The 26619-nt window shown below is 52.3% G+C and overlaps 1 protein-coding gene across 1 annotated transcript in view; it reads right to left on the bottom strand.

Annotated features, from left to right (window-relative positions):
- Cux2 (cut-like homeobox 2) overlaps positions 1 to 26619 on the bottom strand; it is a gene marked incomplete in the record, with an annotated part of 262326 nt that overhangs the window by 86885 nt on the left and 148822 nt on the right. Inside the window, 2 exon segments of the mRNA XM_013503646.1 lie at positions 3850 to 3897; positions 7429 to 7539. Of these exon segments, the coding sequence (XP_013359100.1) occupies positions 3850 to 3897; positions 7429 to 7539 (159 nt within the window).

Genomic DNA, 26619 nt, shown 5'->3' with positions numbered 1-26619 from the left:
ATGCCAAAGAGGGTCGCGGTGGGCTAGCACATAAGCATGTACTGTGCTGCCTGATATGCTGCAGTTCCTCACTAAATGTTTGTTGAATGAATAAATGACTGCACGGACTTAAATGATGATCGACACATCATTTGGTATGTGGCATCTTGGTTATCTCCTTACACTTCAGGAGGTGGCCATGCCACACAAGCTCCCTTAGACCACATTAAGTGAAGGGAAAATGTTCACAGACCCAAGCTGTGAGAGCTCGAGACTCACCCTCCACTCGACAGGGCACTGTGCTTCTTACTGAGACCCTCACACGATTCTATGAGCTGTGCCTATGCACAGATCAGGAAGCAGCGGTACAGAGACGTGAGGTCCTTGGCTAAGATCACACAAGCTCGGCAGCATCAGGGTGGGACTGGTGCCGCGGCGCCTCAGCCCCACACTCCCCTGACCCCGCGGAGTCTGAGACCAGGCTGGCACCCTCGGTTCTCAGGCGGCTGTGTTTCCGGTCAGACCCAGGGGAGGGCGTGGTCCAGGCATGCAGGCCACGCCCCTTCGCGGTGGATGAAGGAGACCGAGAGAAAGGCAACCAGGCGTCCGGCCAGGTCCTCCCTCCCAGCCAGGCCGGTGCTGGCTCTTGCGAAAAGTCTCACCTCGGAGTTAGCATAACAAAACTTTTAATTTAGATGTTTTCATCTCTCTCTCCAAGTAAAAATAAGTTTAAAATAATGACTGTAATAAATGAAGGTAATTAATTGTAGTTTGTTCCTTTACTGTCTAGTCAGCTTAATTTTACCTTTTCAACTAATAATGAGAAAATAATTTCTGTGCTCGGAGGGTTAATGATATGTAACTGTGAGAACTGCTAATTGCATGTTGCAATCCATCCATCAACAACCCCATCTGTGCGACTTGATTATGTTTGCTAAATTATTGCTTTGAATTATCTTTCATAAAGCAACTTTTGTAATTAGCGGGGCTTTCGTCTTGCTCTTTTCTCTGTGCACAAGGATATTCAAACTTTGGCCATTTCAAGCTGTCTCCATTAAGCCACCTTCTCTGGCTGTCTTTGTTTCCCCGAGCAGGGGAAATCATAACTGTCCTTTAAGCAATCAAGGGAGAAAAAGAATCTTCCTTGATTCGCAGCAGGGTACATTCACTTCCTCCCTACTCCCTCCCACCAGCAGGGGGGAAAAAGGAAAAGAAAAAGAAAGAAAACAAAAGGAAAAAACACAAGAAAAGAAAAAGACCCATTCACACGCAGTGTATGAAGATAAAAAGACAGCCGGAGCCTGTATGCGCCAGGGCTGGTGGAGCGGATTTGAGGAACCAACCTGAACACGATATATTTCAAGCAGAGGCGAGACTGGAGCCGGGGAGGCAGGGACGACGGGCGGGCCATTCAGCTGCAGCGGCGTTTTATGGGCTGGTGTATATGACTTGGGACAGTATTTGCCCCAGGGAATATTTCCAGAAGGTGATTAATGCCCACTTGGGAACCTGCAGCTCCAGCCCAGAGCCCCGTGGACTGCAGGAGGGAAGCGGCGTAAAGGATGAGCTCTCATTAGAAAAATTAAAATGAAAATCATATTTGGGCTATAAACAGTCCGTGTGTGAGCAGCTTGCTCGGGACCAAGAGGAGGCTTGTTATTAACACCTTTCTTTGACAGCTGTGTCCCCCGTACCCCCAGGCATGGGGAGGGACCTGCGGGTGCCAGGGCTTCCTCAATAGATCATGAGGAAAGCAGGGGTTTTGGGAATACGATTCCAGAGCAATGTAGTCTTTGGTACATTAAAGGCATGATGGAAAACCCTCTTAAGAAAATGAACGAAGTTCTTTGACGATCTCCAGCTACTAAAGCCACGTCTGTGGAACACACCACGTGGGCTTCGGAAACAAGTGCTCAGCTCTGCCCTCCCCTCCAGCACCACTGAGGCTTTCTCTGCCCCTTAACTGAGCACCAGCTGTGAGCCACCGTGCTGTGCTGATGCCTCGGAGCTGCCTAGGTCTTTGAATCCTCAACTGGCACGGGAGGGAAGCTGGAGTTCAGAGAGGCTGAGGAACCTCCCCAGGCCACAGAGCTGGCTAAAGCAGCAAGGCTGAGATTCAAAGCAGGCTGCCCGCGCCCCCTGCGGCCCTGCGCTTTGCGGTGATCCCTGCGCACAGCCAGAGTTCAAACCTGTCTGCTATTGCAAAGGTAACCCACTTCCTCCAGGGACAGGAAGCCCCCTTCTTTTGGATATGAAGCCTTGGCACCCAGAGAGGGAAAGGCAGCTGCCAGCCCAGCCATAGTAGAGGGTTACACTCTCTGAACTAGAGGTCACTGACTTGCTCTTCCTCAGTCACAACTCTGTGACGATGAAGGGAAAATTATTACCCATTTTACAGATGAGGAAATGGAGGCACAGAGAGGTCGAGTAATTCCCCTAAGGTCACACAGTCGGTAAGCAGCAGAAGCAAGATTCAAATCTCTCTTGAAGCCCTCCGAGTGCCAGACACGACATTAACCCCTTTCCCTGCATTGACCTCTGTCAATCCCCCAAACAACACAAAAAGACCTCTAGCGCCTTCACCTCCCCTCACAGATAGGGCCACTGAGGCTGCAGGAGGCCAGCAGGAGCTCTGCCCCCGCCAATCCCAGCACAGGAAGAGCCGAGAACGTGACACTGGCTCCAGCTCTGTGCCTGTCTCCGGGCTGCAAGGGGCCCAGCTGCTGAGGAAGCTGGTGCCCTGAGTGGCCCTCCCAGGACCAGGGGTCGGCAGATGGGAAGTTCTGCTTTTTAAAAACTGCAAAGCCAGAAAAACACATTCCTAACATTATTTCTTCTTTTGGGTTTTGGCCCCACCCACCTCCTGGTCCAGGTACCTCACAACCAAACAAACCAGTCCCGAGTGGCCTTATAAATAAATATAAATAAGCACACCAGTCCACTAGGTAATAAAACGAAGGGCTGAGAATATGGAGATCAGCAGCACTGGTGTAAATCTAGTTCCCTCCCTCCCTCCCTCCTTTCCTTCCTTCCTCATGGCGCTGGGATTGAATCCAGGGTCTTCACACTAAGCTACGTTCCCAACTCTTTAAAAAATTTTTATTTTGTTACTAAGTCTCTAAGTTGTCCAGGCTGGAGCTTGCCATCTTCCTGCCTCAGCCTTCCAGAGCGAAAAGTTTGGTTTACTTTCAATAGTGCCTTACACGGCCCCTTGCTCCCAGCCTCCCTTTATGTGCCAGCCTGGGGTGATTCTGGTCTTTTCCTAGACTGTGCCAGTCAGGCGAATGAACATTCATAGAATCCTGGCCACAGAGTCAAGCGACAGGAGAAACAAGCAGATTCCGCCCCATCACAGTGCTCTGGAAAGGCAAGAGGAAGGATGTGCCTGGGATGGCTTGGCTGCCGTGGAGAACCGGGGCCCACAGGTTGGCAGGAAGAGTTCAGACAGTGCTGACTTGATCCACAGAGGGGGCTGGTGGAAAAGCCTGCTGAGGGGGCTGGTAGCTGTCTGCCCTTATCTGCAAGGCTGCTTTAAGAACCAAGCTGCACAGAATGCCAAGGTGGGGCCCAGGTCCCCTCGAACACACCGCCAACTTCAAAACCTGGAACCCAGGCGGGAAGGTGAGGAGGCTCATGCATGGTCTCACATCTTACGCAGCCGAACAGTGCGAGGGAGGGAGAAGGAGGCTTCCGGGGATCAGCCTGGAATTCCATCAACCAGGACACCCGGGACTGGGAAGGGGTTTGCGTCGGGGCAGGACAGCTCTCTCCAGAGCTCTCCGAGGCCGAGGCTGCCTCTGCCACCTCCAGGTGGGATGGGACGGGGATCCAGGTGTGTTTTTCTGACACGCCTTGGGCCTTGGGTCTTACCTCGGCTTGGAAGCTTTTTAATACGGGCGCCACCATCTCTCTGATTTCCTGAAAAAGAGATCAGCGAAGGGTTCATCACAGTGCCAGATGGGCACCCCCACAGCCCCTGACTGTCGTCCCCTGGGGTCAGCGTGTCCAAGTGTGCCCCGCGGGATGCGCACTCTATGGGATTTCGTAAGGGGCACACACACACTCAGGGTACTGAACCAAATCAGGCTGAGAAACAGCGAGTCTAAGAGGTCCCTTTCCTGAGGCACTTCTCAGAGCCTTTAACGTGCGTGATACACACTGGAACTTTCTGGAAGAGGGACAGAGGAAGCAGTATTTCCCACGTGGATTTAGCGCAGTTTGGTCCCTTCTGGAACGGGTAGGTGAGCACAGACACTCTGACTCGGGCTAGTGGCCAATGCTCTCTTCTCTGCGCTGTCATCAAAGCCCTTCGGCAGCTCCCTCTGCCCTGCCAGGAGTCACTCAGGGCCTGTCTGCTGCAGCTGCTGTCTCCCAGTTGCCACCATCCCACCGTGACTGTGTCTTGTGTCTATTTCTATACCTGTGTCCTTCCTCACCACAATGCACAGCCAATTTCTGGGGACTTGCTGGGTCCCCTTGCACCTGCGGAGCTCAGCTCAGAAGGGCTCCCCCAGAGCTGATGGACACTATGGGCGGGAGCTGTCTTTAAGGGACATCTGCTCCGGCCACCGGGGGCCTCCAATTTCCAGACCTGAATTTCTTGACTTCCTTATTGACCTTGTGGTTCTCAGGCCCAAGGCTCCCCTGGCAGATTCCTATGGGCGCTTTTCTGCAGTTTAAGAGGGAGGCCTTAGAACTACAGGTCCCAAAACTCCAACTCTGAAACCTCTGGTTTCCTCTGGGATCCGCAGTCAGCCAGAGCCACAGAAAACTGATGGGAGGGGGAGGTGAGGGGGCTGGAGGGGGCGACAAAGAGAAAGAGAAGAGATGGGCAGAAGGATACAGGTGATCAGGGAAAGAAACCCATTCATTCTGTTTTGTTTTGTTTTTGGTCTTTTTGAGACAGGGTCTTGCTATGCAGTTCAGGCTGGCCTTGAGCTCACTTTATAGCCCAGGCTGGTCTTGAACTCACAAGAATCCTCCTGCCTCAGCCTCACAAGTGCTGGGATTACAGGTGTGCACCACCATGCCTGGCTTAAGAAACCCATTCATTCTGAAAATAAGGCTGTGTTGCCTTTGCCCTTGGAAAGACCTCTCAGTCCTGGGTCCCCTCCTCACTAATTTCTGTCCCCCAGGTGCTCTCTGAACTGCTGATACACTGACATAAACGGGGGGATGCAGACAGTGCTCGTGAACCCCACGGATCTGGTCCCAAGGGGCCTCAGTGCAAAGGCTGGGTGATGGAGGAGATGAGGTATGAGACACCAGGCCACAGCGGTGAACCCAAGTGCCCACTGGGGTCAGGCAGGAAGTGGACAGGGGGAGCTGGGCTAAGAGGATGCAGTGCCTTGGGTCCCGCTAACAACCCCAGCACGGGCATGGAGCCTGCGGGCTGCAAAATCTGCCAGACAGCCTCAGAAGACACTGGAAAGCCAATTTGCAGGTAAAATCTGAGACGCTAAATGCTGGAGACTTACAGACTAAATAAAACACACAGCAGGTGACTCCCGGTCCAGGTTCAGGAAATGTTAGTGACCTCTTCAGGGTCACACAGCAAGAAGGTGGCACAATTGGGACTTGAGCCCAGACCACCAGACTCCCCGCGCAGGCCTTCTCACACCCCTCCAGGCAAGTGAGTTCAAAGGACTGGAACCTGGGAGCCACTGGAGGGGCGTCTGCCGGGGGCTGTGTCCGCCCGCTCTGCTGAACCGCGGGGGAGGCCGGGCGGAGGCACGAGCAGCAGGTGAGCTGGCACCAGCCAGACGATGCTCTTAAATAAAGCCTTGGCACAACGCTCCCACCGGGTGAGACAAATTCCAAAACTGAGAATTTTTATAGCCGTGACTATAACAGGAATGGAAACTTATTCCTCCTAATTACATAATTGCATAATTATGCAGTATTAAAATTATGTAAGTCAAACTCGGAGGCTTAAAGCCTGGCCTGGATTTCCCTCATCACCTGGGGGTTCCACAAGGACGGAGGCCGGGGTGCGCAGGGGCGTTCACTGTGCTGAGGAGAGAGGACAGACAGAGGGTCTAAGTGGACCAGAGGGAGAGGTTGAGAAGGAGAAGGTGCGCAGGCTCTGAAGATCTGCAGGTGACTCAGCTCTGCTTGCCAGAGCTGGGCAGGTCAGAGTCGCTCTCACTCCGGGGAGGAAACTCGGCTTAAAGGCCAAGCCGTGCTGTTCAGGCAGAGGGGCGGGGAGTGGAGGCGGTGTCCGCCAGCATCACCCAGGGCCTTACAGCATTCGGGATTAAAGCGAGGACCTGACTTGGCTTTTCTGAGGCTGTGACACGGGAGACACCCTCAGCTCTGAGTTCATGCCTCCTGCACACACAACCTCTCTGTCCTCAAACCTAAGTTCCATCGAGACTTGATCCACAGACAATTTCTAGCTAAATTCTAGGCCCTGCTCTTGCCTTAACCAGAGATGTCTATGAAGGTGTGAGAAGGATCTTATAGCAAAGGGACTGGGGCTGACTTGCGGGAGGCCTGATTCCTGGCTAGGCCCTCCTCCATCAACAAGCGAGCAACAGGAGCCTGGGGTGCGGACAGGCCGGGTGTCACTGGCGGACTCAAGGTCTCCGCCTGATGGCAGACTCTGCGCACCTCCTCCAGGGTCCAGCACTCCTGAGTAGGTCAGGACGGAGCACCGGAGCGCTGCAGCCTTAGCCTTCTGCTGCTCGGAGGGAGACACAGGGGGCTATGGGTTAGGCCTGGCCTCATGTCTGCTTCCCGTGACAGTGCTGGTGTGTCATATCCCTGCCTGTGTAACAGAGTTAGAGGACTTTATTTTTTCTATTTGTGTTTATGCTCATCATTTTTTTAAATTTGGGAAGCAACAGGGGGGCCTGATAGAGGGAAGAGAAGAATTCGCACATTCACCCTGGCAAGAACAGAAACAAGTCTGTGCCAGTCTGTTCCTCTCGGGGGTCCTTCCACTGCTGGGGGCTGGTCATTCTCGGGGCCACCCCACGGCAGCGGAGAGCCGAGGCTGGCAGCTGCAGCTAGCAGGGAGGTGATGTGCAGGGGGAGAACCGGTGCATTTACAGGTGGTGGGGAGAGCTTGGGGACGGCAGTGGGATCCATCTCCGCCATCTCACAAATGCCAATGAAAAAGCAAAATAAAATCAAGAGCTAGCGCCAAACTGTTTTGCTGTCAAGGCATTCAACTTCGATACCGACGTGGAGGGCAAATGGATGTCTCCTGGAGTCCTCAAAAACAATGACTTTAATGGAGAAGCGCTTTGCCCTAACTTCAGACAGCACTGCTGAGCACCGCTATGCCGAGAGACCCCGAAAGGCGGGGGACCGTAATTTCTCTTTGTGGCTAATTAGCTTCTTTTCTTGTTAGTCACTTATGTCTACAGTTTTCAAAATATAGTTTGAACAGAGAAAAATCTGCATTCCTACTGAGTTAATTCTATAACAGCAAATATACTGTACCTCAGGTACATTTTTCTTAAATTCCCGGCGGAGTTCAATTAAATGTTTATGAGAATGTTCACTCTCCTCCTGCCGTGCAGACAGCTCAGAAGCGACGGAATTAAGCTCCTTCTGGAACAATAAGAGAAAGAGAGAGAGAGAGAGGGAGAGAGGGAGAGAGGGAGAGAGGGAGAGAGGGAGAGAGGGAGAGAGAGAGGAAAAAGATTTTTTCCTCTTTTTCCTTTTTAATCATTGCACAAAATAGCACACCGAACAAGTTTTTGTAACTTACAAAGCTTAGAAAAGATATTGACTCCTGGCACAAAGGAATAATTTACAAAACCGGGGATGAAACCAGAAAAAAAAAAATTCAGGACAGCTTTTTCGCTCGCTGGAAGTTGGGCCAGTTCAATAATCTCCCATAAAGTTGGGTGGAGTTGTTGGTTTTCTTCCCCCCTCTCTTCCCCACCCCCGCCCCACCTCTTAAATTTCCAAAGGAGTGATGGCATAAGCTTGTCAGTAACTGTAGAAAACATCTCCAAACCGTGTCAAAATAGTAAAGTGCGGCATATTGTATGGGCATATTATAGTGTAAGAAAGTGCTGTCGACAGCTTTCATATATCAGAGGTGGGAACTGTTCCAACTATGACTTACTTACACTTAAAGGTTCATAAATACGCCTCTTAAGATATAGATGGCTTTTTAATTTCAGTAGATTTTGGAAAAATGAAGGTGCCAATAAGAAGCACACTGACCTTTTGTGTACCCTACGGTAAATCATCTAAGGTTCACTTCGAGTATAAGAAATATTTCATTGAAGACTCCAAGACCGGGAGGAAATGGATTGGAAGGCGCTTGTCTGCGTGTGTGCAATGAAGGCGTCAGACCGGGGTTTTTCTCAATGTACCAGCAAGGGAAAAAAGACAGTGAGAAGGAAGGAGAGACGCTGCATCTATAACAGCACACTCTTCCCAGACAATGTCTGCTGGTCGTACATGTATATCTGGTCGCCCTTCTTGAAGCTTTCTTCACTTTCACGGTGGCAGTTTCACAGAGGGAGTACAATTCACCACGAGTTGTCATGGATTTCATTTGCATAATTCAAGAAATGCTCTGTTTATGTGGTCTGCTGCTTTCTGGCACCATCTCGAGATGGGCTTTTTTTCTGGACCATAACTCGAGGAGCATTTCTGTATATATCACCCGATTATATTTGCAGCAATCAAGCCCCATAATTTCCTAAGTCCAGTGGTGCAATAAATTTCTTCAATCAGATTTATTAAAAACACACACGCAGATGCAGAGTGTATTTCCAGGGTGAACTCTTTAATCTAACATATGTATGATGAGGCCCGGCACCGTGTTGAAAGACCCCATTTGTCATTGCTAATACACATTCATCTTGCACACACAATGAAACACTTTTACCATTAGATAATGAAATAAAAGTACTATTAACCTACTGCAAATCCTTTTCCCTCGAAGAGACGAAATGCATGGTAATTGTCTTATATCATGTCTGAGAGTCGCTAAGTCTGCTCAAAAGCAATTCACCTTACCACCATAAGCCTGGTACCCCAAGCTTGGGACCGCTGCCTCTGGCCTCTGGAGACTTCTGGAGTAATCCAGGAAATAATTTCTATTTCTAGAGAAATGTCTAACCTCTTGAGAGAATCATAGGATGAGGCTGGAAAAGGCAGAGGTACAAAAATAACTGAAAACGTTCCCCCAGAAAGGCGGCGGGTGCTCTCCAAGGTGCTGAAATAAATTCTTACAGGGGCACGGGGTAAACCTACTTCCAACCCCAGATTCCCCTGTAATTTTGAGCTAGTTGAGGAACAAGGTATGAGAAAAAAGGGAGACTTCTCTCCTATCACCACTTAAAACTAAATGTAGTTTCCAATAAACAGACCACAACTGACCACAACCGAAACGTCAAGAGACTGGGGAGAGGGTGTTTGTAGCGCTAGATAAAGGTTGACAAAAGCCAACAGCTGGTGCAGTCAGGTGGACAGAATCTCACTTGGCAGGAGACAAGGAACTGGAGGGCCATGGTCAATCTGAGTAGTAGCAGAGCACTTGTCAAAGTTTTTCTTATTTCTTTTGAAGACAAAGATGTGATTTTTACATTGCTGCAGGACAAACAGAACTGGAACTTAGGTTTACATCACTTGATTTGGGGCTCTCGTGTTTGACACTGTGCTTCTTATCTCAGAGACACACTTAACCAGCATCACAGCAACCAGGACAGGTGCTGGGAGCTGGACTTCAACTCTCATTAAAAATACCCAACCCAGGTTCTGAAAAGAAATTTCGGAGCAAGTGAGTCTAACTGCCGGATGTGTTGCTTGTCGTGCCTGGCTCCTCCACCCGCACCTCCTAGGCTGCTGGTGGATGCAAACCTGACAGGTAGGATGTCTGCTGCACCCATGCTGCTGGGAGCAGAGCTAGGCAAGGCAGAAGACATCAGCGGCCCCCAGTCCCGGCCCGGCCATAAGCCTAGCCCTCCTGCTTGGGCCTTGAAGGGCAGATGAGGTCACTGATGTCCACATTCTCAACTGTGCCCAAATGTATGTTCATCCTTCAACCCCAAATTCTTGCCATATTTCTATGGTAAACTCCCCTAAAACCAGTAATAATAACAGCCCAAAAATTAGCATTTATCCAGTGCTTACATACACCAGGCACTATCCTGTGTTTCTAATATTCATCATCTCATGTAACAGACACATTAATGTATCTATAAGGTGATTCAAACAGGGCCTAGGCAATAAATTACAGTCAATTCTAATAATTGAGGTATGGCTTATCCCGCTTCGTGGATTATAAAGGCAAATTTTTAATGCCTTGCTCTTTAGCAGTCTTCTGCTCCACTTTCCTATTAGCTGGGGGAGCTTGTTTCAAATGATGTAATAATAAATGTATAAGCATCACGCACAGTACCAAGAGTTCAATAAATGTGAGCTGACATTAATCTTATGTTAGATATACTGAGAGCTCAAAGAATGCCTCACTGGATCAGCAATTTTAAGAGTTCTGAGCCTTACGGGTCAGTAAAAATCTTACCAAAAAGAAAAGAAAAGAAAACAAAAACAAGCAAAAACCAGACTCACAGAGCACTGCCAAGTTTTACAGCAAGCGAAGAAGAGATTAAAAACTACTCCTTTCCACCCTAAAAGAATATTGGAACATCAACAAAGCAACAGGGCCAAATACGGAATTGACAATGGTCTTTTAAAATAAACACACTTAAAATAAAAAGCTCATGGCACTATATTTATTTCAAAGGAATAGAAAAAAATTCTGTCATGGACATAAACCAGCCCTCGTCTGAAGTGGAGTTCTAGAAACACGTGTGCAAGCCGCCACGCACCCAGCTAGCAGGGCCTCTCCTTCCACAGTCCCGCCGCAGCCGGGCCTCTCCCAGCTTGGCCCCCGCCCCCAGCCCTAGGGGAGCCGTGATTAACACAGCCCCAGACTTTGGGCCAGGCCCAAGCTGGGAGGAGACTCATCTGATTAACCGGCCATCAGCAGCAGACAGACAGCCCGGAGCCCAGGCGCAGACCATTCAAATAATGATCATCATAAACAGCCCATTTGCAACTAAAAAGAAATAATTTTAATGAGCTTGAAGCAGATGATGGAAGCAGCTGAGGCTCGGGCCACTGTGCAGAGAGGAAGGGAGCTGGAATAGAGCCCTGCCCGGGCCAGGCGCAGCAGGAAGCAGGGCTTTGGAAGAAGGGGCTCCTTTGCTGGGACTGGCAGCCCCACAGCTTATTGGCTGGAGGTGCCCACTGCCAGCGAGTGCTCCAGCTCCAAAGGGTCTGCCAGGGGCATGTGGGGCAATCTCAGGACTCGCACTTCCAGACCTCAGAACACACAGGCCACGGGGCTGGGGATTTAGCTCAGCGGCACAGCACCTGCCTGGCAAGTGCAAGGTCGTGAGTTCGATTCCCGGTACCGGAGAAAACACACACACACACACACACACACACACACACACACACACAAAAGAACACACAGGCCACAAGGAGCCTGGTGGCCCAAACCTACACACCTGTTCCTCTGCATAAATTTTGCCATGTTACTATTTCGCCTACATAGCTACCCACTTAATTTGTCTTCAGATTGACTCCTAGAGTTTTCTTGGTTGGGACAGGCATAACTTTAAGCTCAATGATAAGCTCAGTGAGTGTTTACATCCTCGCAACTGCTGCCCAGCTCAAGACATAGAACACACATACCCTAGCCCCTCAGAAGCTCCCTTGTGCTCCTAAATGTATCTATTATTATTATTATTATTATTATTATCATTTTGAGACAGGGTCTTGATATGTAGCTCATCCCAGCCTTGAGCTTACTGTGTAGCCCAGGATGGCCTTGAACTTGTGGTGATCCTCCTGCCTCAGGCTCCCAAGGTAACCATTAATCTGACTCTAGCATCATAGGTACAGCTTGACTGTTCTTAACCTATCTATGATCCTCCCTTTCTTAAACCTAAATAAGTGCATTTGAAAAGGAATTTTGTTACTAAGGTACCCTGTGCCATACACACTGCCTTAAAAATAAAAGTACAACAAAAACAAAGCACTGCTCTCTGTCCCTATAAAAGGTTAGTAAGACCTTAGTTTTCTGTATCTGTAAAATGGGGATGACAATTTGTGTCTACAAAACTATTATGATGACTGGCCTGATACACATTGTCCATAAGGAGGTAAAGTTTTGTTTTAGTTTTGGTTTTTGAGACAGTCTCACATATATATAGTTCAGGCTGGCCTGAACTCACTATATAGCCCAGGCTGGCCTCTAACTTGCAGTGATCCTCCTGCCTCAGCCTGCTGAGTGCAGCTACCATGCCCAGCAAGGAAAATGCCAGGGACCATGTCCAGGGGGATGTCAGTCCCTCCAGGGTGGGGCATTGTCTGTTTCACAGCTTTATTTGCAGATCCTTGCCCGATACCTGGTGCAAAATGGGCATCTGGAAATATTTGTGGAATGAATGACGGTTACTATAAATGAGCATGAGATGTGCCTTGTGGGCGGGGCAAGGTGGGGACATCATTTGGAGCAGTCAAATGTCCACCCTGCATTTCAGGCCCACAGAGCAATTCAGGGCATTCCCAACAGCATCCCCAGCTAACTGCAAAGAGGTAGGTTTCTGGGGCCATTCAGAGCAAAGGGGCTTCATCCGTCTGTGGTGGGGCGGGCTGGCAGTGTCGCCTGCAGAGGGGTGGCTCTGGGAGGGAGCTGGGGACGACCTGGGATGGAGGGCACACGCTAGCCTGCCACGAGCAAGGAGACAGACAAGACGGATGGCTCTGCAGCCCGCCGAGATGGATAACTGAGCCAAGCTGAGAGACGGCCTGGGTTACCAGAGCCATCAATCACTCCCTGCACCCGTATGTAAATTTCCCCCGCCAAGATGTATTGGGCCAATTATCTGAGGCTGGGGCAAGGGGCGGGGCCTGTGGAAAGGACTCCAGGCCAAGCCGGCTGCACGGCAATCCAGCAGCGGGGGTGATGGACAGGGCACACTCAGGCAGCCCAAGCCGAGGCCCGGGTGTGTGCTGAGGCTGCGGACAACTTCTCAGCACACCTGCAGGACAGCGTTCACCCTATACCCACTCTCCTGTACTAGGAGCGTGCTGACCCGCACACAGAAAGCCACCCAACTCTCCCGGCAGTGCTAGCGGGTGGGCAGGGTCTCCAGAAACATCTGTCGAGGGAATGAATTGTCCTGCGTTGCAGGTGCCATGGCGCCTGCACAGACACAAAGCCATTTGCCCAAAGCCACTCTTCTGGCTATTTCTCCTGGGTTGTATGTTTGTTTGGTTTTCCAGACAGGGTCTCAAGATATAGCTTAGGCTAGGCTTGAACTCTATGTAGCCCAGGCTGGTCTCAAATTCACAGTGACCCTCCTGCCTCAGTTTCCTTAGTGCTGGGATCCTCTGGGTTGTTTCTTTGGAGCCCTGCTTCAGATATGGGCAAGGGTAGCATTCCCTGGATTGTCTGTCCTTGACAAGCTCTCATCTGGCCTGAAGATCCAGGAGCATAGATGGGTCTGGTCAGTCTGTCCATTGGCCTGTTTGCCTGTCCGTCCATGCATCCACCCATCCATGGACTCATTCATTTACTCAACAGCTAACCTCTGGGTGCTTAAAATGTAGCCAGTGACAAGACAGACCCAGGTCCTGTCCGCTCAGAGCCTTTGGTCACAGAGAGCAAAGACGTTTGAAGCCACAGCCTCTCAGGCCCTCCCAGGAGCAGCTCTGGCGTCCAGAAATCTGGGCAGCAGTTTGCTCTCAGCTTGAGGGAGGCCACGAGCAAGGCCACTGGGCAGGCAGGCCAGGCCCCCATGGGCCTGCTCACAGGCGGCCCCGTGGCCTCATCGCTATAAATGGGGTCTCAGCCTCACCTCCCTCTGGGGTACCTCAGGGTGAGGTCAGCGGCCTGAGGGTCTCAGAGCCGTGGGAGGTGTCTGGGAAGTGCCTGGCCCTCTGGGTCCTTGGGACCAAGACTGGGGTTTGTGAGAGGGCAGCTGCCAGCCCTGAGATCCTGGAGGTACTGGGGGACAGCTACCTACCCTGTCCTGCCCTGTCCTGCCCTACGCTGGGTGTTAGGCTGACACAAATCTCAAATTCTGTCCCTTGACCTAACAATTTCTCATCTCCTCTACTGACATGACCCTGGGCCAGGTCTCTGTCATCACTCTTTAGGTGTCTGACAACCTCCTCTCTGGGCTCCCTGCTGCCGCCCTCACCTTCTCATGGTCTTTTTCCCATCCCATAGACACAGGGTTCCTGTCAAACCAACCACACCCCGCCCTTCCTCTGCTCCAAAACCTTCCATGGCTACCTTCCAGTTCAGAGTCAAGGCCCTGTGTGAGTCACCTCTGGTCTTCCTGCCCTCTACTCCCTCTTCTTGTCTGCCCTGGTCACACAGGGTCCCAGCTGGCTTTTGAAGACATTGAGCACATTCCTGCCCCAGGGCCTTTGCACTGGCAGTTCCCTCAGCCCCAAATATAATTTTTTCACAATTCCACATGGGTCTTTTCCTTGCCTTTCCATGCAGTTTCCACTCTTACATCACTGGAAGAGGCCTCTCCCACTGTCCTGTTTAAAACAGCAAGTGCCTCTTTATCTCCCGGACCTCTCCCTGCCTGCTCTGCTCTGTAGCATCTGCTTGACACGCTTGTGTTGTCACTTCTCCATTTGTTTATGGCTGTTTCTGCTGCCCAGGCCCAACAACGTCAGGTGCATGAGGAGAAGGACTTTGTTCCTGAGGTCGCTGCTGTATCCTCCATACCCAGTGCCCCGTACGTGCTCAATACCTGCTGAGTGAAGGGGTGAACAACGGACCAGCAAAACATGGACTGGCCAACAGCCGGCTCCCCAGGCGGCGGGCAGGAAGGCAGCCCACGCGGCCGCAGGCAGGCAGGCGCTGGGGGTGCTGTCCTTAAGCGTGGTTGCCAATCAAATGCCTAATTACCTCGTGGCAAGCCCTGAAAACCGGAGCTGCATCTGATCACTTCCTCCTGCCCTTGATTGCTGCTTTATATTCCGGAGTTCTCAGAGTTTATCACCCCATGGCACCAGGAAAACAAAGTAGTCCTCCTCGACAGAGTCAGGGGGTGGTCAGGCCTCCCTCTAGCGCCCTCTTGGGGCCAGCACATCTGGTGCAGGTGGGCGTGCTGGCCCGGCCTTCCTGGGTCAAATGGGTATACTAAAGTCATCATTCACTCGTTCATTCAGCAAGTGTCTACTGAGCACCTACTATGTGCCAAGCAGCTGCTAGGGCCACAGTGGTGGCTCCTCATCTGCTACGGGAGCGAGTGCTTACTACGGGGTGGCACTTTCCACACCTCGGCCCCGCGGGGGTCTGTGCTCTTGACGACGCCCTAGCTGGCGGCGATGAGCAGCCTTCCGGAGATCACGACGCTGCTCCGAGCTCACGGTCAGAAGCAAGCGAAGTGGGGCTCTGAACCTGCTGCAGGCGTCGCACCCCCTCGGCAGCTTGGGCTACTTGCAAGCACGCTGCCCTCCAGGTCATTCCTCTCAGCACCCTGTCTTTTAACAAGGTCTGTGGGAACTTCAGGAAGCTCTAGCAAAGCTCGCCGGTGTACGGGGCTAAGAAGGGAACAGGCGCACAATCCAGGCAGAGAAGGAAGCACTCCCTGGGCACCTACTCACGTCAGACAGGGTTCCCGGGGCCTTTTGCAGCCGAGTGGGGGCGCAGACATCACACAGATGACTGTCCCCAGGGCAGCCCCGCAGGGCAGAGCTACCTCCAGCGGAAGTGGGTGGCACCTGCAGAAGGCACGGGGAGGAGGCACCCGGGCACGGGTGCGGGGCTGGGAACCTGGCTGTGTGGGGCCCGGCTGGCCACCTGGATGCGCACCTGGTGGGCCGGGGGGCTTGCGTCAGAGTGTCATGGGACAAAAGCAAAAAGCCACCGAGAGCCAGAGGGACTGCTGGGCGGAGCAGAAGCGCCTGCTCTCAGGCAGCAGGCCGGAGCCGGAGCCCGGAGTTGGGGAGAGCAGAAATACAGTCTCTGGGACCTGGCACCTGGCAAGTGTGCGGTGGTGGTGGGGCAGCAGGCAGAGAGGGAGGGGACAGATCAGAGTCAGTGCCACCCTGCCCGCTGAGGCAGTGGGCAGGGCTGAGAGAGAAGGCCCTGCCACGGAGGGGTGCTGGCTCAGGCGGGAGGGGGCCACACCAGGGGTGCTTGGCGTCATTCCCCAATTCGCTGTTGACTTCGGCAGGTGCCTGACCTCCCACTGCCCCGTCACTGGTTAAATGAGGGCAAGGATGCCTCGAGGGCCTCCTGAAAGGACCGGAAGAAATCTGTAGATGCAATTCCTTCCTAAACAAATGGGACACATTACTGTTAACGCATGCCCCGCCGAGCCTGCTCGGTAAGCACGGAGGTGGAAACAGCCTTATTTTATTTAAAAAGTCTTCACCCCTAGGAACCATTTTTAAAGAAGAGTATGTGGTGGGGCTGATGAGGAGGAGAGCGGCAGAGGTCAAATGGAACGACCTCCCGGCCTGCTGTGGCCTGGCCCTCAGGGACACGCGCAGGGCCGCCCTACAGGCACCCCGCACACACGCTGCCATGCCCGTCCCTTCCGGGGCCGGAAGGCATCTCCCTCACGCTGACAAGCCACAAGCCGGGCGGGAGCCTGCACTGAAAAGAGCTGACTCGGTGGGGTCAGTGGAGCGGACTCCACGACGGCACCCCCGGCTCCAGCCCCTCCCAAGACCTCAGGAAACCGCAGGTATCTAACTGGCTGTGCCTGGGCCACCAACCAAAGGTCTCACTTCCCTTCAAGCCGTGTAAGGCCCTGGGATACATTTCTTTTTTTTTTTCTTCTATTTCACAGAAACTCTATGTTTTCTATTTTTCTTTTTCTTTTTTCCATTTGATTTTATTGGTACTTTTTGTTTTGTTTTGTTTTGTTTTCCGGTGCCTGGAATCGAACTCACAACCTCACACTTACTAGGCAGGCGCTGTGCCGCTGAGCTAAATCCCCAGCCCCCTTATTGGTACATTTTGGATACACATAATGCTCTCTGGGATACATGTCTTGCCACTTTCAGAAAGGAACGGACAAGGGCTGGGGGTGCAGCTCAGCGGTAGAGTACTCGCCTCTCAGGTGTGAGGTCCTGGGTTCAATCTCTAGAACCCCAAACAAATAAATACACACACAGAAAGGGAAAGGGATAAAGGCAGGAGGGAGAGGGGGAAAATCTCTTTTTGATCGTGGGCACACACCAGGCAGTTACACCACTGGGTTAGGCCCCCGGCTCTTCTCATTTATTTATTTATTCTGAGACAGGATCTCGCTGAGTTGCCAAAGCTGGCCTCTCACTTGCAATCATTCTGCCTCAGCCTCCTGAGTTGCTGGGACTACAAGGGAGGCCACGGTGCCTGGCTTACTTCTATTTTATTAAAATGTTTATCCCTAACACCACGTGACTCTCGCCCAGCTGACTTTAGTCACCTGAAACCACCAGAGCCGCAGAGTCACACACTGGTGCAATCGAATCAACAATGGACGGGGTGTCTGTCCAGGGCAGGCTCTGACCCAGTAAGTGGTAAACAAAGGCTAAGACCATCACCGCAAGGGGGCAAACTCCCTGCCTCCCCCAGTCACAGACAGCCACTTCCAAAAACCAACACAGACCAGACCTCTCTCCAAATGCTCTGGCCCTCCGGCGCTCTCTTTTAAAACAAAGCACTCCCCCCGACCCTACCCCATTATACACCTGACCCGTCCTCCCGTCATCGGGGAAGACCAGGAACCGGAGACGGCAGCAGTACCCAGGATATGACAGCAAACCACAACGGGTCTGTGTGAACGTGGGCAACGTATGAAGGCACAAAATCAGAGGCACTCAGGAGCTACACGCAGAAGGTAGATACAAGCAGGGTGTGGGGGCACATGCTTATAAACCCAGCACTTAGGAGGCTGATACAGGAGGGCTACAAGTTCAAGCCCCATTGGGGCCATTTAGCAACTTAGTGAGACCCTGCTTTAAAAAATAAAAAGGGCTTTCACAGTGTGAAAGCCCCGAATTCAAGCCCTAGTATGGAAAAAAAAAAATCCAACTCACATACGGAGACATACAGAGGCATAAATACATACAGGCTTGCAGATTCACACATACATATAAATGCATATGTAGCTACACACACAGGTACATACATGTGACATACACATAGAATCATACACACTAATGTATATACACAGACACAAATACACACAGAAATAATGTTTATATGTAAACAAAGATATCTGCAGAAGACGTAAGTACACATTGAAATACATACCCACAGATAAAAACACACAGGCTCAGTCATAGAGCACTTGCCTAGCACGAGCCAGGGCCTGGACTCAATCTCTAGCGCTATGAAAGAGAAAGAAAAAGAAAGAAAAGAGACATATTGACATATGGACCCAAGGGCACATGTGGGGACTGAGCCACAGACCGTGTTTCATGGGGAGACTTTCCTACCCCAGGCTCTTTGCGCATGCAGCTTTCTGTACTTGCAGACACCGACACACACAGAGTCTGAGCAGAACTGGGCTTGTGCTACCCTGACGGAGAGAAGACTGGGCTGATGGCTGGCGGGGCTGTGGCTCAGTCCTGACCTCCTCACCACTGACTGCCCCATTTTCTTTCCAAGGAGCCGACATGGACACAGTTCCAGCTGAACGATGGACATAGGCCAGCGCGGTTCCAGCTGAATGCTTAGGAGCACGGCTGGGATCAACTGCTCCTGGATGCTCCAGCTGCGAGCTCCTAATGCCTACACCTCGGTGCCCTGATCTGTCAAATGGGGATGATGCTTTGTGGGCATCCTTTCAGCTGGAGAGACCCTGGCTGGACGCCATGCTGCAGGACGGGGGGATCTCAGTGGCCCTGCCGACCTGGGGTGGAATTTCCCCCATGGCACTTGCCAGCTCTGAGCCGGGGGAGTCATTTCTCGGAGCCTCGGTCTCCCCACCTGCAGTGTGAGGACAACAGTAACACCAAACGAAACCAGCCACTCTCCCAAATACCTCTCACTATCCAGAAATAACCACCACCCCCTCTCCGCCTTTGTCCAAGCTGCCAGCCCTCCCCCCGCACTCCCTGGCCCAGGCTATTTCCAGGGCTGCCTCCTCCTCTCCCTGTGCCCTCCCTCACGTGGCAGACGGAGTGAGCTGCTTAAATGTGAGCCAGTTCTCGTCTCTCCCTGGCGTGAAACTCACTCCTGAATTTATCTGTCCCCGTCTTGGATCAAATCAGACTCTTCACTGGGGCCCAAGGGTCCAGCCCCTGCTCATGCTCTGGCCTTAATGGAGACCCCTCTCTCCTCTGTGTACCCCAGTCACACTGACAGTGTCCTTTCTGGTCTTCCACTGAGCCAGCTGCTTTCCTGCCCCAGGCCCTTTGCGCATGCAGTTTTCTCTCTCCCCTTGCCCAGAACTCTTGCACCCCACCCCTAAGGCTAAAGCAGACACCCAGTTTGTCGTTTCCCACAGAGCATCCATCATCTATTTACATATTTAATTGCCTGCCTCCTCCCTAAGCCTAGAAATTCCCAGAGGCCTGGGCCATTAGTTGCTTTGTTCACCCCAGTTTCTAGGCCTGCACAAAGCTCAACAGGCGTTTTTTGAATGAATGTTCACCTTCCGGATTTTTCGCATCTTGAATAAGAATAGTAAAGATGAAAAGCTGTTGATAACTACAAGACGTCTCACAAATCAAAGGAAGATAACAGTTCTATAAAAATAGAAGTATTTTACTTTGGTGTCCAAAGAGGTAGGAAGGAAAAAGCAAGAATAAAATGGGAGGAGAAAGAAAAAGAAAGAGTGGGGTGAATTTAGATGAACAGATGGATCCAGGGTGTTCCCCCAACAGGACTGAGGAGGGGGCCCTGCAGCCCCCAAAGTTAACACGTTCTGGCACTTTGGGGCGCCTGGGGCGATCACTTGGATATGACGCAACGCATGTTTGGGGCTCTGGTTTTCACCGTGCAAACCCCAGCTGTGGCTCCACCAGTGCTGCGGGTGGCAGCTGGTCAGGGTGGCCCACGCTGCAGCCTCATCCCTGTCTCAGAGAAGCCCCTGCCTGCGCCTTCTCAAGGAAAGTGTCGTTCTCTCCGGGAAGCCATGTCTCTTATGTCCTGCTCACTGACAAGCTGGTGACATTATTCATCACTCATTCATTCAACAACCCTGGGCGCAGTGCCCCCTCTCTGGGCCAGGCACTGTTCCAGGTGCTAGGGATGGGCAGTGGCTGCTGCAGACAACGCCCCTGGTCCCCGTGGCGCTGACAGTCTAATAGCTTAGCTTCCAGGAAGAGGATGTGGGATGCAGGGTTTCCTTGGCCTTTATCCAAACCCAGGGACCAGGCGGAGCAAAAATAAAGACAAAGGTAGCAGAAGCTGATGTTTTCCCACATAGGCTTGTGGGGTTCGTGCTAGGAGAGTGACCCTGATGTGAAGGCCTCAGAAGTAAGGCTCCGCTCTGCCCTTCTCCTGCCCTCCTGTCTCTCATCTCCTGCCCTCTGAGTGAGCCACAGAAATTAGAATTTCTTTTCCTAATATGGGTCTTGGAAACCAGAACCCTTTTTTTTTCCCCCAAAGCTGGTCATAAAACTTAAAAATATTGCTCTAGCTCTGCCCTGGCCTGTAAAAACTGGCTGTAAAGAAATGTGCTGACCTGTGACTTGTTTGATGTAGGTCATAAGGCCCACCCCACTCCAAACAGGACACTGGCCCAGGCCCAGGAGGAAGGTGGGACGCCTCTGAACAGATGGCTGGCTGGGTGTCCCCAAGACTATCTGCTTCACATCGGACCCTTGAGTCCAATCCCAGTCTACGTGCCTGTCCGTGCCCCCTGGCATCCAGGCATGAAAGTGGGCGGTTCACCTGGTCCTTCGGGTCTTCAGTCTAAAGGCTCCTGTGCCACATAAAACTATGTTCAGGTAAAACGTGTGACCCTTGTCTCTGTTCATGTGCTTTTATTGAGGGGGTGGTGGTCTGACCCTCACTCACAGCGGGCAGGGAAGGGGGTCACTCCCATTTCCTCCCACATAATCGACTTGAGCTACAGGATCGTGGTCATTATTCTCTGAGTCTTACAGCAGTCCTTTGAGAGTGTTATGACTTCCATTTTTCAGATGAGAAAACTGAGGCTCAGAGGGGGCAGGTTTCCTGTTCCACATCACAGACACAGTAAGTGATGGCTAGGATCTGAACCTGGGTTCTGCCCATCCACATCCTTCTTGTGACGCCCTTGACTCACAACCTCTCCTCCCACAAGCACTGACTGCCACCTGGACAGGATCCTCCTGGGCACACGCAGCTCCGTGACCCTGAGCCCCACGCCTGCCCCAGCTGTCTATGATCACAAGAGTGGAATTCTGATCAATCAATCCTCAAAGGTGTAGAATCTAACGAGCAGTGACCTCAAACTTCTAGAACAGAACCATCCAATAAGGTGACCAGAAACCCCCTGTGGTTGTTTACATTTAGAACATCTTAATGAACTTTAATGGCCTGGGTGCAGGGGCTGTGCCTGTAATCCCAGCTACTCAAGAGGCTGAGGCAGGAAACTCTCTTTAGTTAAGAGCTCCCGGCCAATTTGGGCAACATAGTAAGACCCTATCTTAAAAAAAGAGCTTAAGTAAAAGACAATCACAAATTCAGTTCCTCTCATATGCCATGTGGTTCAAGTGCTCAGTAAACACAGGTGCTGGTGGCTACCACACTGGAAGTTAAGATTCACACTGCTTACATAATCATGAAAGTTCCACAGCATGGTGCCATTTTAGGACATCCAAGGACCTGTGGCTTTGACCCATGCCTTTCCCCTCTTCCAGCTCTCACTGCTCCTAGAAATCCCAGCCCAAATCCTCAGTGAAATTAGGGACCAAAAACGCACTCACGTTTCCACGAAGACACTATCACACCCAGGCACTGCCGGGGGGAATGCAAAATGCAGTCACTTCGCAAGCGGTTTGGCAGTCTGTCCAGAAGTTAAACTTAACTGTGCCCTGTGACCCACGAGTCCAGGCCTCTGCCCGAGAGAACTGAGAACATATGCTCACCCCAACATCTGCACAGGAAACGTTCACAGCAGCTCTATTCACAGGGCCCCAAAGCGGGAACAACTCAACTGTCCATCAGCTGACGAACGGATGAAGTGTCCAGCCGTACATCGGAATATTGTCTAGCAATAAAAAGAACACAATGTGCAGACACCTGACCACACAGGCGGACCTTGGAAGTGTGATGCTAAGCGCCGAAGTTGGCACAAAAGACCACAGGCTGCAGTACGTGTTTATATGAAATGTCCAGGAAAGGCAAATCCACCGAGGCAGAACAGAGATTCGTGGTTGCCAGAGGCTGGGAGTGGAATGAAAAGGGACTGTAAATTGGCACGAGAGATCTTTTTAGAAGGCGGTGGACATGTCTAAAAGTAGATTGCGGGGATGGTGACACAACTCCATGTATGCACGCAACACCACTGGACCGTCCGTGTACCGTTGGTGAACTTCATGGTATGCAAGTTATACCTCTATACAGCTGTTCAGAATCAGAGCAGGGGGGTGGCGAGCTGTGTCCGCAGCCCCTCCGATTCACGGAGCTTGCCCGAGTTTTGTTTCCAGGGTTCCCGTCTGTGCATTGTGCCATCAGGACAAGGGCCACCGTCCTGCACAAGTCACGGGGCGCCCACCTGCCCCCGCGTCCCTGTATTACAGACAGCAGAGCTGAGGGCGCAGAGGGAGTGCTTCTCCAGCTCAGGACAGAGTGTGGCGGCTGCGGGGTTCAGACCCGTGCCTGTGCGCTATGCCCGTCGGGCCACAGACGCCTGTCCCACCCTCCCAGCCACGCGTGCAGGAGCTCAGGAGAGCGAACTGCACTCTCTGCCCCTGAAATCTCAAGCTGGCGGCTGGCGCCCAGTGTTACCCTGGTGGCCAGGACTCCTTGGTCAGTTTCAGATGATTTCTATTCCAAAGCAGTGTTCTGTGTATTTCTTTTTCCCCCTAGACGTTTATAAACTCTGTCTTTTCCCTATCAGGTTGAAACTTAGAATATAGGTTGTCAGCCAACATGCCAGGCATTTTTCTAAAAATAACCCAAATTGGTTAAGCCATTTTTAAGCAATGGAACAGTCAGGGGAGGGGAAAGGAGGGATTTTAAAGGTAGTTTCAGATTTTTAAAAAACACCTTCAAACTAAATATAAAAAAGGCTGCGTGTGAATGAATTGAACAGGGACCCACTGGTCCTGGGGCTGTAGGCAGCCTTCTCTGGGGCTTTGGGCTCAGACCAGGCCCAGGGTGGGCAATTGGACCCACTGGAGTGGGTCTCAGGAGCACCTGGAGAGGAGAGGGGAGGACTACACAAAGGAGAGATGGAGGGTGGAAAACAGGATAGTCTGCTAACGGGGACCGGGTGAGAGGAGAGCCGGGGAGCCGGGGACCCCAAGCAGGTACCATCAGGGCTGGAGTTTGCCACCCTTTCTCAGGCCAGACCATCGAGGTGCTGAGGTTCCTCACAAAACAGACCTGCTCCATTATGTGAAGCTCTAAGAGAAATGCACACTTGCTCAAGCACCTACTATGCGACAAGCACCGGGCACATCCGGGAAAACAAGGCCCAGTTGTCCCCTGCTGAGCTCAAGGGGCTTAGAGGAAAGAGACTGCAGGAGCCCAGCAGGTGATGCCACGGGATGAAGGCCCAGGGTGACAACTGCCCCATTACAGGGGTTCACATGCTCAGCTCTGGCCCATAGATACCACCTGGGACCGTGGGCCCAGTGTGTACGTGGATGTCTGATTCCCAGAAAAGCCCCAAATCTGGGCTTTCTTTTCTTTTTTCTTTTGTTTTTTTTTGAGCCAAGGTCTTGCTACATAGTTCAGGCTGGCCTTGAACTTACCATTTAGGCCAGGCTGGCCTTGAACTTGTGGTGATCCTCCTGCTTCAGCCTCCCCAGTGCTGGGATTACAGGCTTGCACCAATCATGTCTGGCAAATGCAGGTTTTTTTAAAATGTGAAAATCTCCAAATTTTAATCATTGGCAACTAATTCAGAGAGAAACCTAACAATACAGTTTGTGCCAAACAAAACAGATTTATTGGGGGATTTGGACCCTGGCCTGCCAGTTTGCAAACTCCAGTCTAGCCTGCTAATTACATGGAGTGGAAAGAATAACAACAACGACTACCGCTCACATTGGCGGCGTGCTTACAGTGCGTGTGGACCTGTGTTACAAGAACCCGTGAAGTGGGTGCTGGTTTAACCCCCTTTTACAGATGAGCACACTGAGGAACTGAGAGGTCAAATCGCTGGCCTAGCGTCACGCAGCTGAGGTGGCAGAGCTGGCTCTGAGTCAGGTTCTCGCTTTAACCACAGGAGGATGGCAAGAGGCAGCCACCAGGGTGACGTGCCCATGCCACCCTCTTGGATCAGAGATCTCTAGGGACAAGAGCCCTTAACACGGCCAGACTCATCCCTCCTGCTGGGTTAAACCTGTCACTCAGGGAGATTCGGGAGGAGCCCAAGGCTGACAGGCATCCGGAATGTAGGTGTCTCGGGCTGTCGGCTGCCCCCTGGGGCCACCCCAGGCCCAGCTGGCCCCGGCAGGTCTTCAGGAGAGTCGCTGCTACTTCCCAGATGGGCGCTGCCCGCCTCTGCCCTCTGCCTGCTGGAACCAGCGCCCCGACCTTCTCGACTGACCTTGACACCTCAACGGGAGGCAGCCACCCGCCCCCGCAGCCAGCGTGAGGTCCCCAGGCGCGGCTGGTCGGCCACCGGGGCCTCCTCCCTGGATCCCAAACAAGGGAGCCCGTGCTCAGAACGCGCTCATTACCATTTCCATCTCTTTACCAGCAGATGTGCGGCCGTTACAATAGCATGAGAAAATAGAAAGAAATTCCGGAATTTGTCCTCCAAAGATATTCAAATTAGTTAATAAAGGGGCTTATTATTGCTCCTCCTCTCCCCCTTCAACAGCTATCTATGGGGATAATTGATCAGCTGCTAATAACTGATTACACTTCACAAGTGTTTTCTTATGCCCATGACCAGCGTGTTTAAAGACATTTTGTAAAGTTCTAATTATTCCAAATTGTTTCGCTGTAGAAAACACCTTGCAACAGCCGGCCGCTGGCTGTGCTGTGTCTGCCTGTGCGGGTGAAAGGCTCCTGGGCAGTTCTGTGGGGCGTGGGGACGGAGTGTAGTCCCGGACCTCCTCTCCTGGATCCCGGAGCTTCCGCTCCCCTGAGGGCCTTAGGACGCGGCCCAAACTACCACCCCTTACACGCAGTGCAAACTCAACGCTGGCCCTGCCTTCTTTTCTATTCACTGGCTGTGGTAGCTCTCAATTTTTTCTTTTTTGGGGTCTTGGGACCCTTTTACCCACTTAGAAGGCGTGGGGTCCCCAAAGAGCACTATCTCCGTAGATTAGAGTGATCCATGTTTACTGCATTCAAAGTTAAAACCGAGAAATTCTTGAAGCACAAGAAGACGCAAGCGCACACTCCAGAAGCCCTCAGTGGTGCCAACCCTGCACCCGTGAAGCTTTTGGAAAATTCCACCAGGTATCCATGAGCGTCTCCTAGGGAAGCGGGCGGGTCACAGCTCACTGTGCTGTGAACGTGATCCTGCGGAATCCTGGCAAAGGACTTGGGGACCCTGGGAGGGTGACTGACCCCCCCTCAGAGCTGCTGACATAACCAATGCCTGTTGGTCCTGCTGTTTCACAGACAGTGCGGGCGGCGCCGCATTCCCCTCCCGGGTCCTGATGGGGAAGCGCGGTCAGCGGGTGAGTCACTCCGTAGCCGTGAGCATCTGTCACCAGTGGCCATGTGAGCGGACCAAATGAGGTTCTCAGTGGGAAGCCCTCCCCAGAGAGCCGGCACAGAGTAAGTACCCAGAAAGCACTTTCTTCTCTTAACAGCACTGCGAGAGCCTGTCTGCTCTCCACACCACAACCCAAAGTATAGCCGTGCACCACCCCAGCAAGCGGAGGCACCCTACCCCACTGGGGAGGTTGGGAGGGGGCCCTGAAAAAGGGGGGATGCTGGCAGGTAGAGAATGTGGGGAGCACACTCTCGGCCACAGGAATAGCAAGCCCAACGGCCGAGGTGAGGAAGGCACACGGATCTAGGCAGGTGTGAGGGGAGAGAGACGGTGGGCCGGGGGCTGGGCACCCTGACAGCCATAATCAAAACAGTAAGGATCACAGCAGGGAGCTGCACACGATCACATGATCACTCTGGGCCAGGCACATTCGGCACATGCTAAGTGCATTACACGTTACTTTCGCGTCTCCCCAGCGGCTCTAAGTACCAGCACTATGGCTGGGGAAACTGAGGCCGGCAGGTGAGCACTTGCCCAGGTCCCAGGCCAGCGTTGGAGGGTCCAACTCCACCCCTCCACTGCTTGTCCTCAAAGGGTGCAGGCGGGAAGTGGTGTCCTCTGGGGATATGGGGGCAGCGGACACCCCTGGTGTGCAAGGTCTGTGACCTGGTGAGCTGTGGGCACTCTGGTGCGCTACGGGGGTTCTGGGGACCCTCAGAGCCCTGTTGAGCCAGAAGTGAAAGGTCAGAGACAGCGTCTAGGAGGAGGTGTGGGGGAGGAGAGGCCTGGATTGCAGGGCCCCCCCAGCACCAGATTCAAAGCCCCGGCGCTCAGCCCTGCGGGAGCAGCG

The sequence above is a fragment of the Chinchilla lanigera genome, unplaced genomic scaffold (genome assembly GCF_000276665.1).
Source record: "Chinchilla lanigera isolate Chin_1 unplaced genomic scaffold, ChiLan1.0 scaffold00081, whole genome shotgun sequence".
Lineage (NCBI taxonomy): Eukaryota > Metazoa > Chordata > Mammalia > Rodentia > Chinchillidae > Chinchilla > Chinchilla lanigera.
Note: the sequence above shows the minus strand (reverse complement) of the source record. Positions and strands in the feature narration are given on the sequence as shown.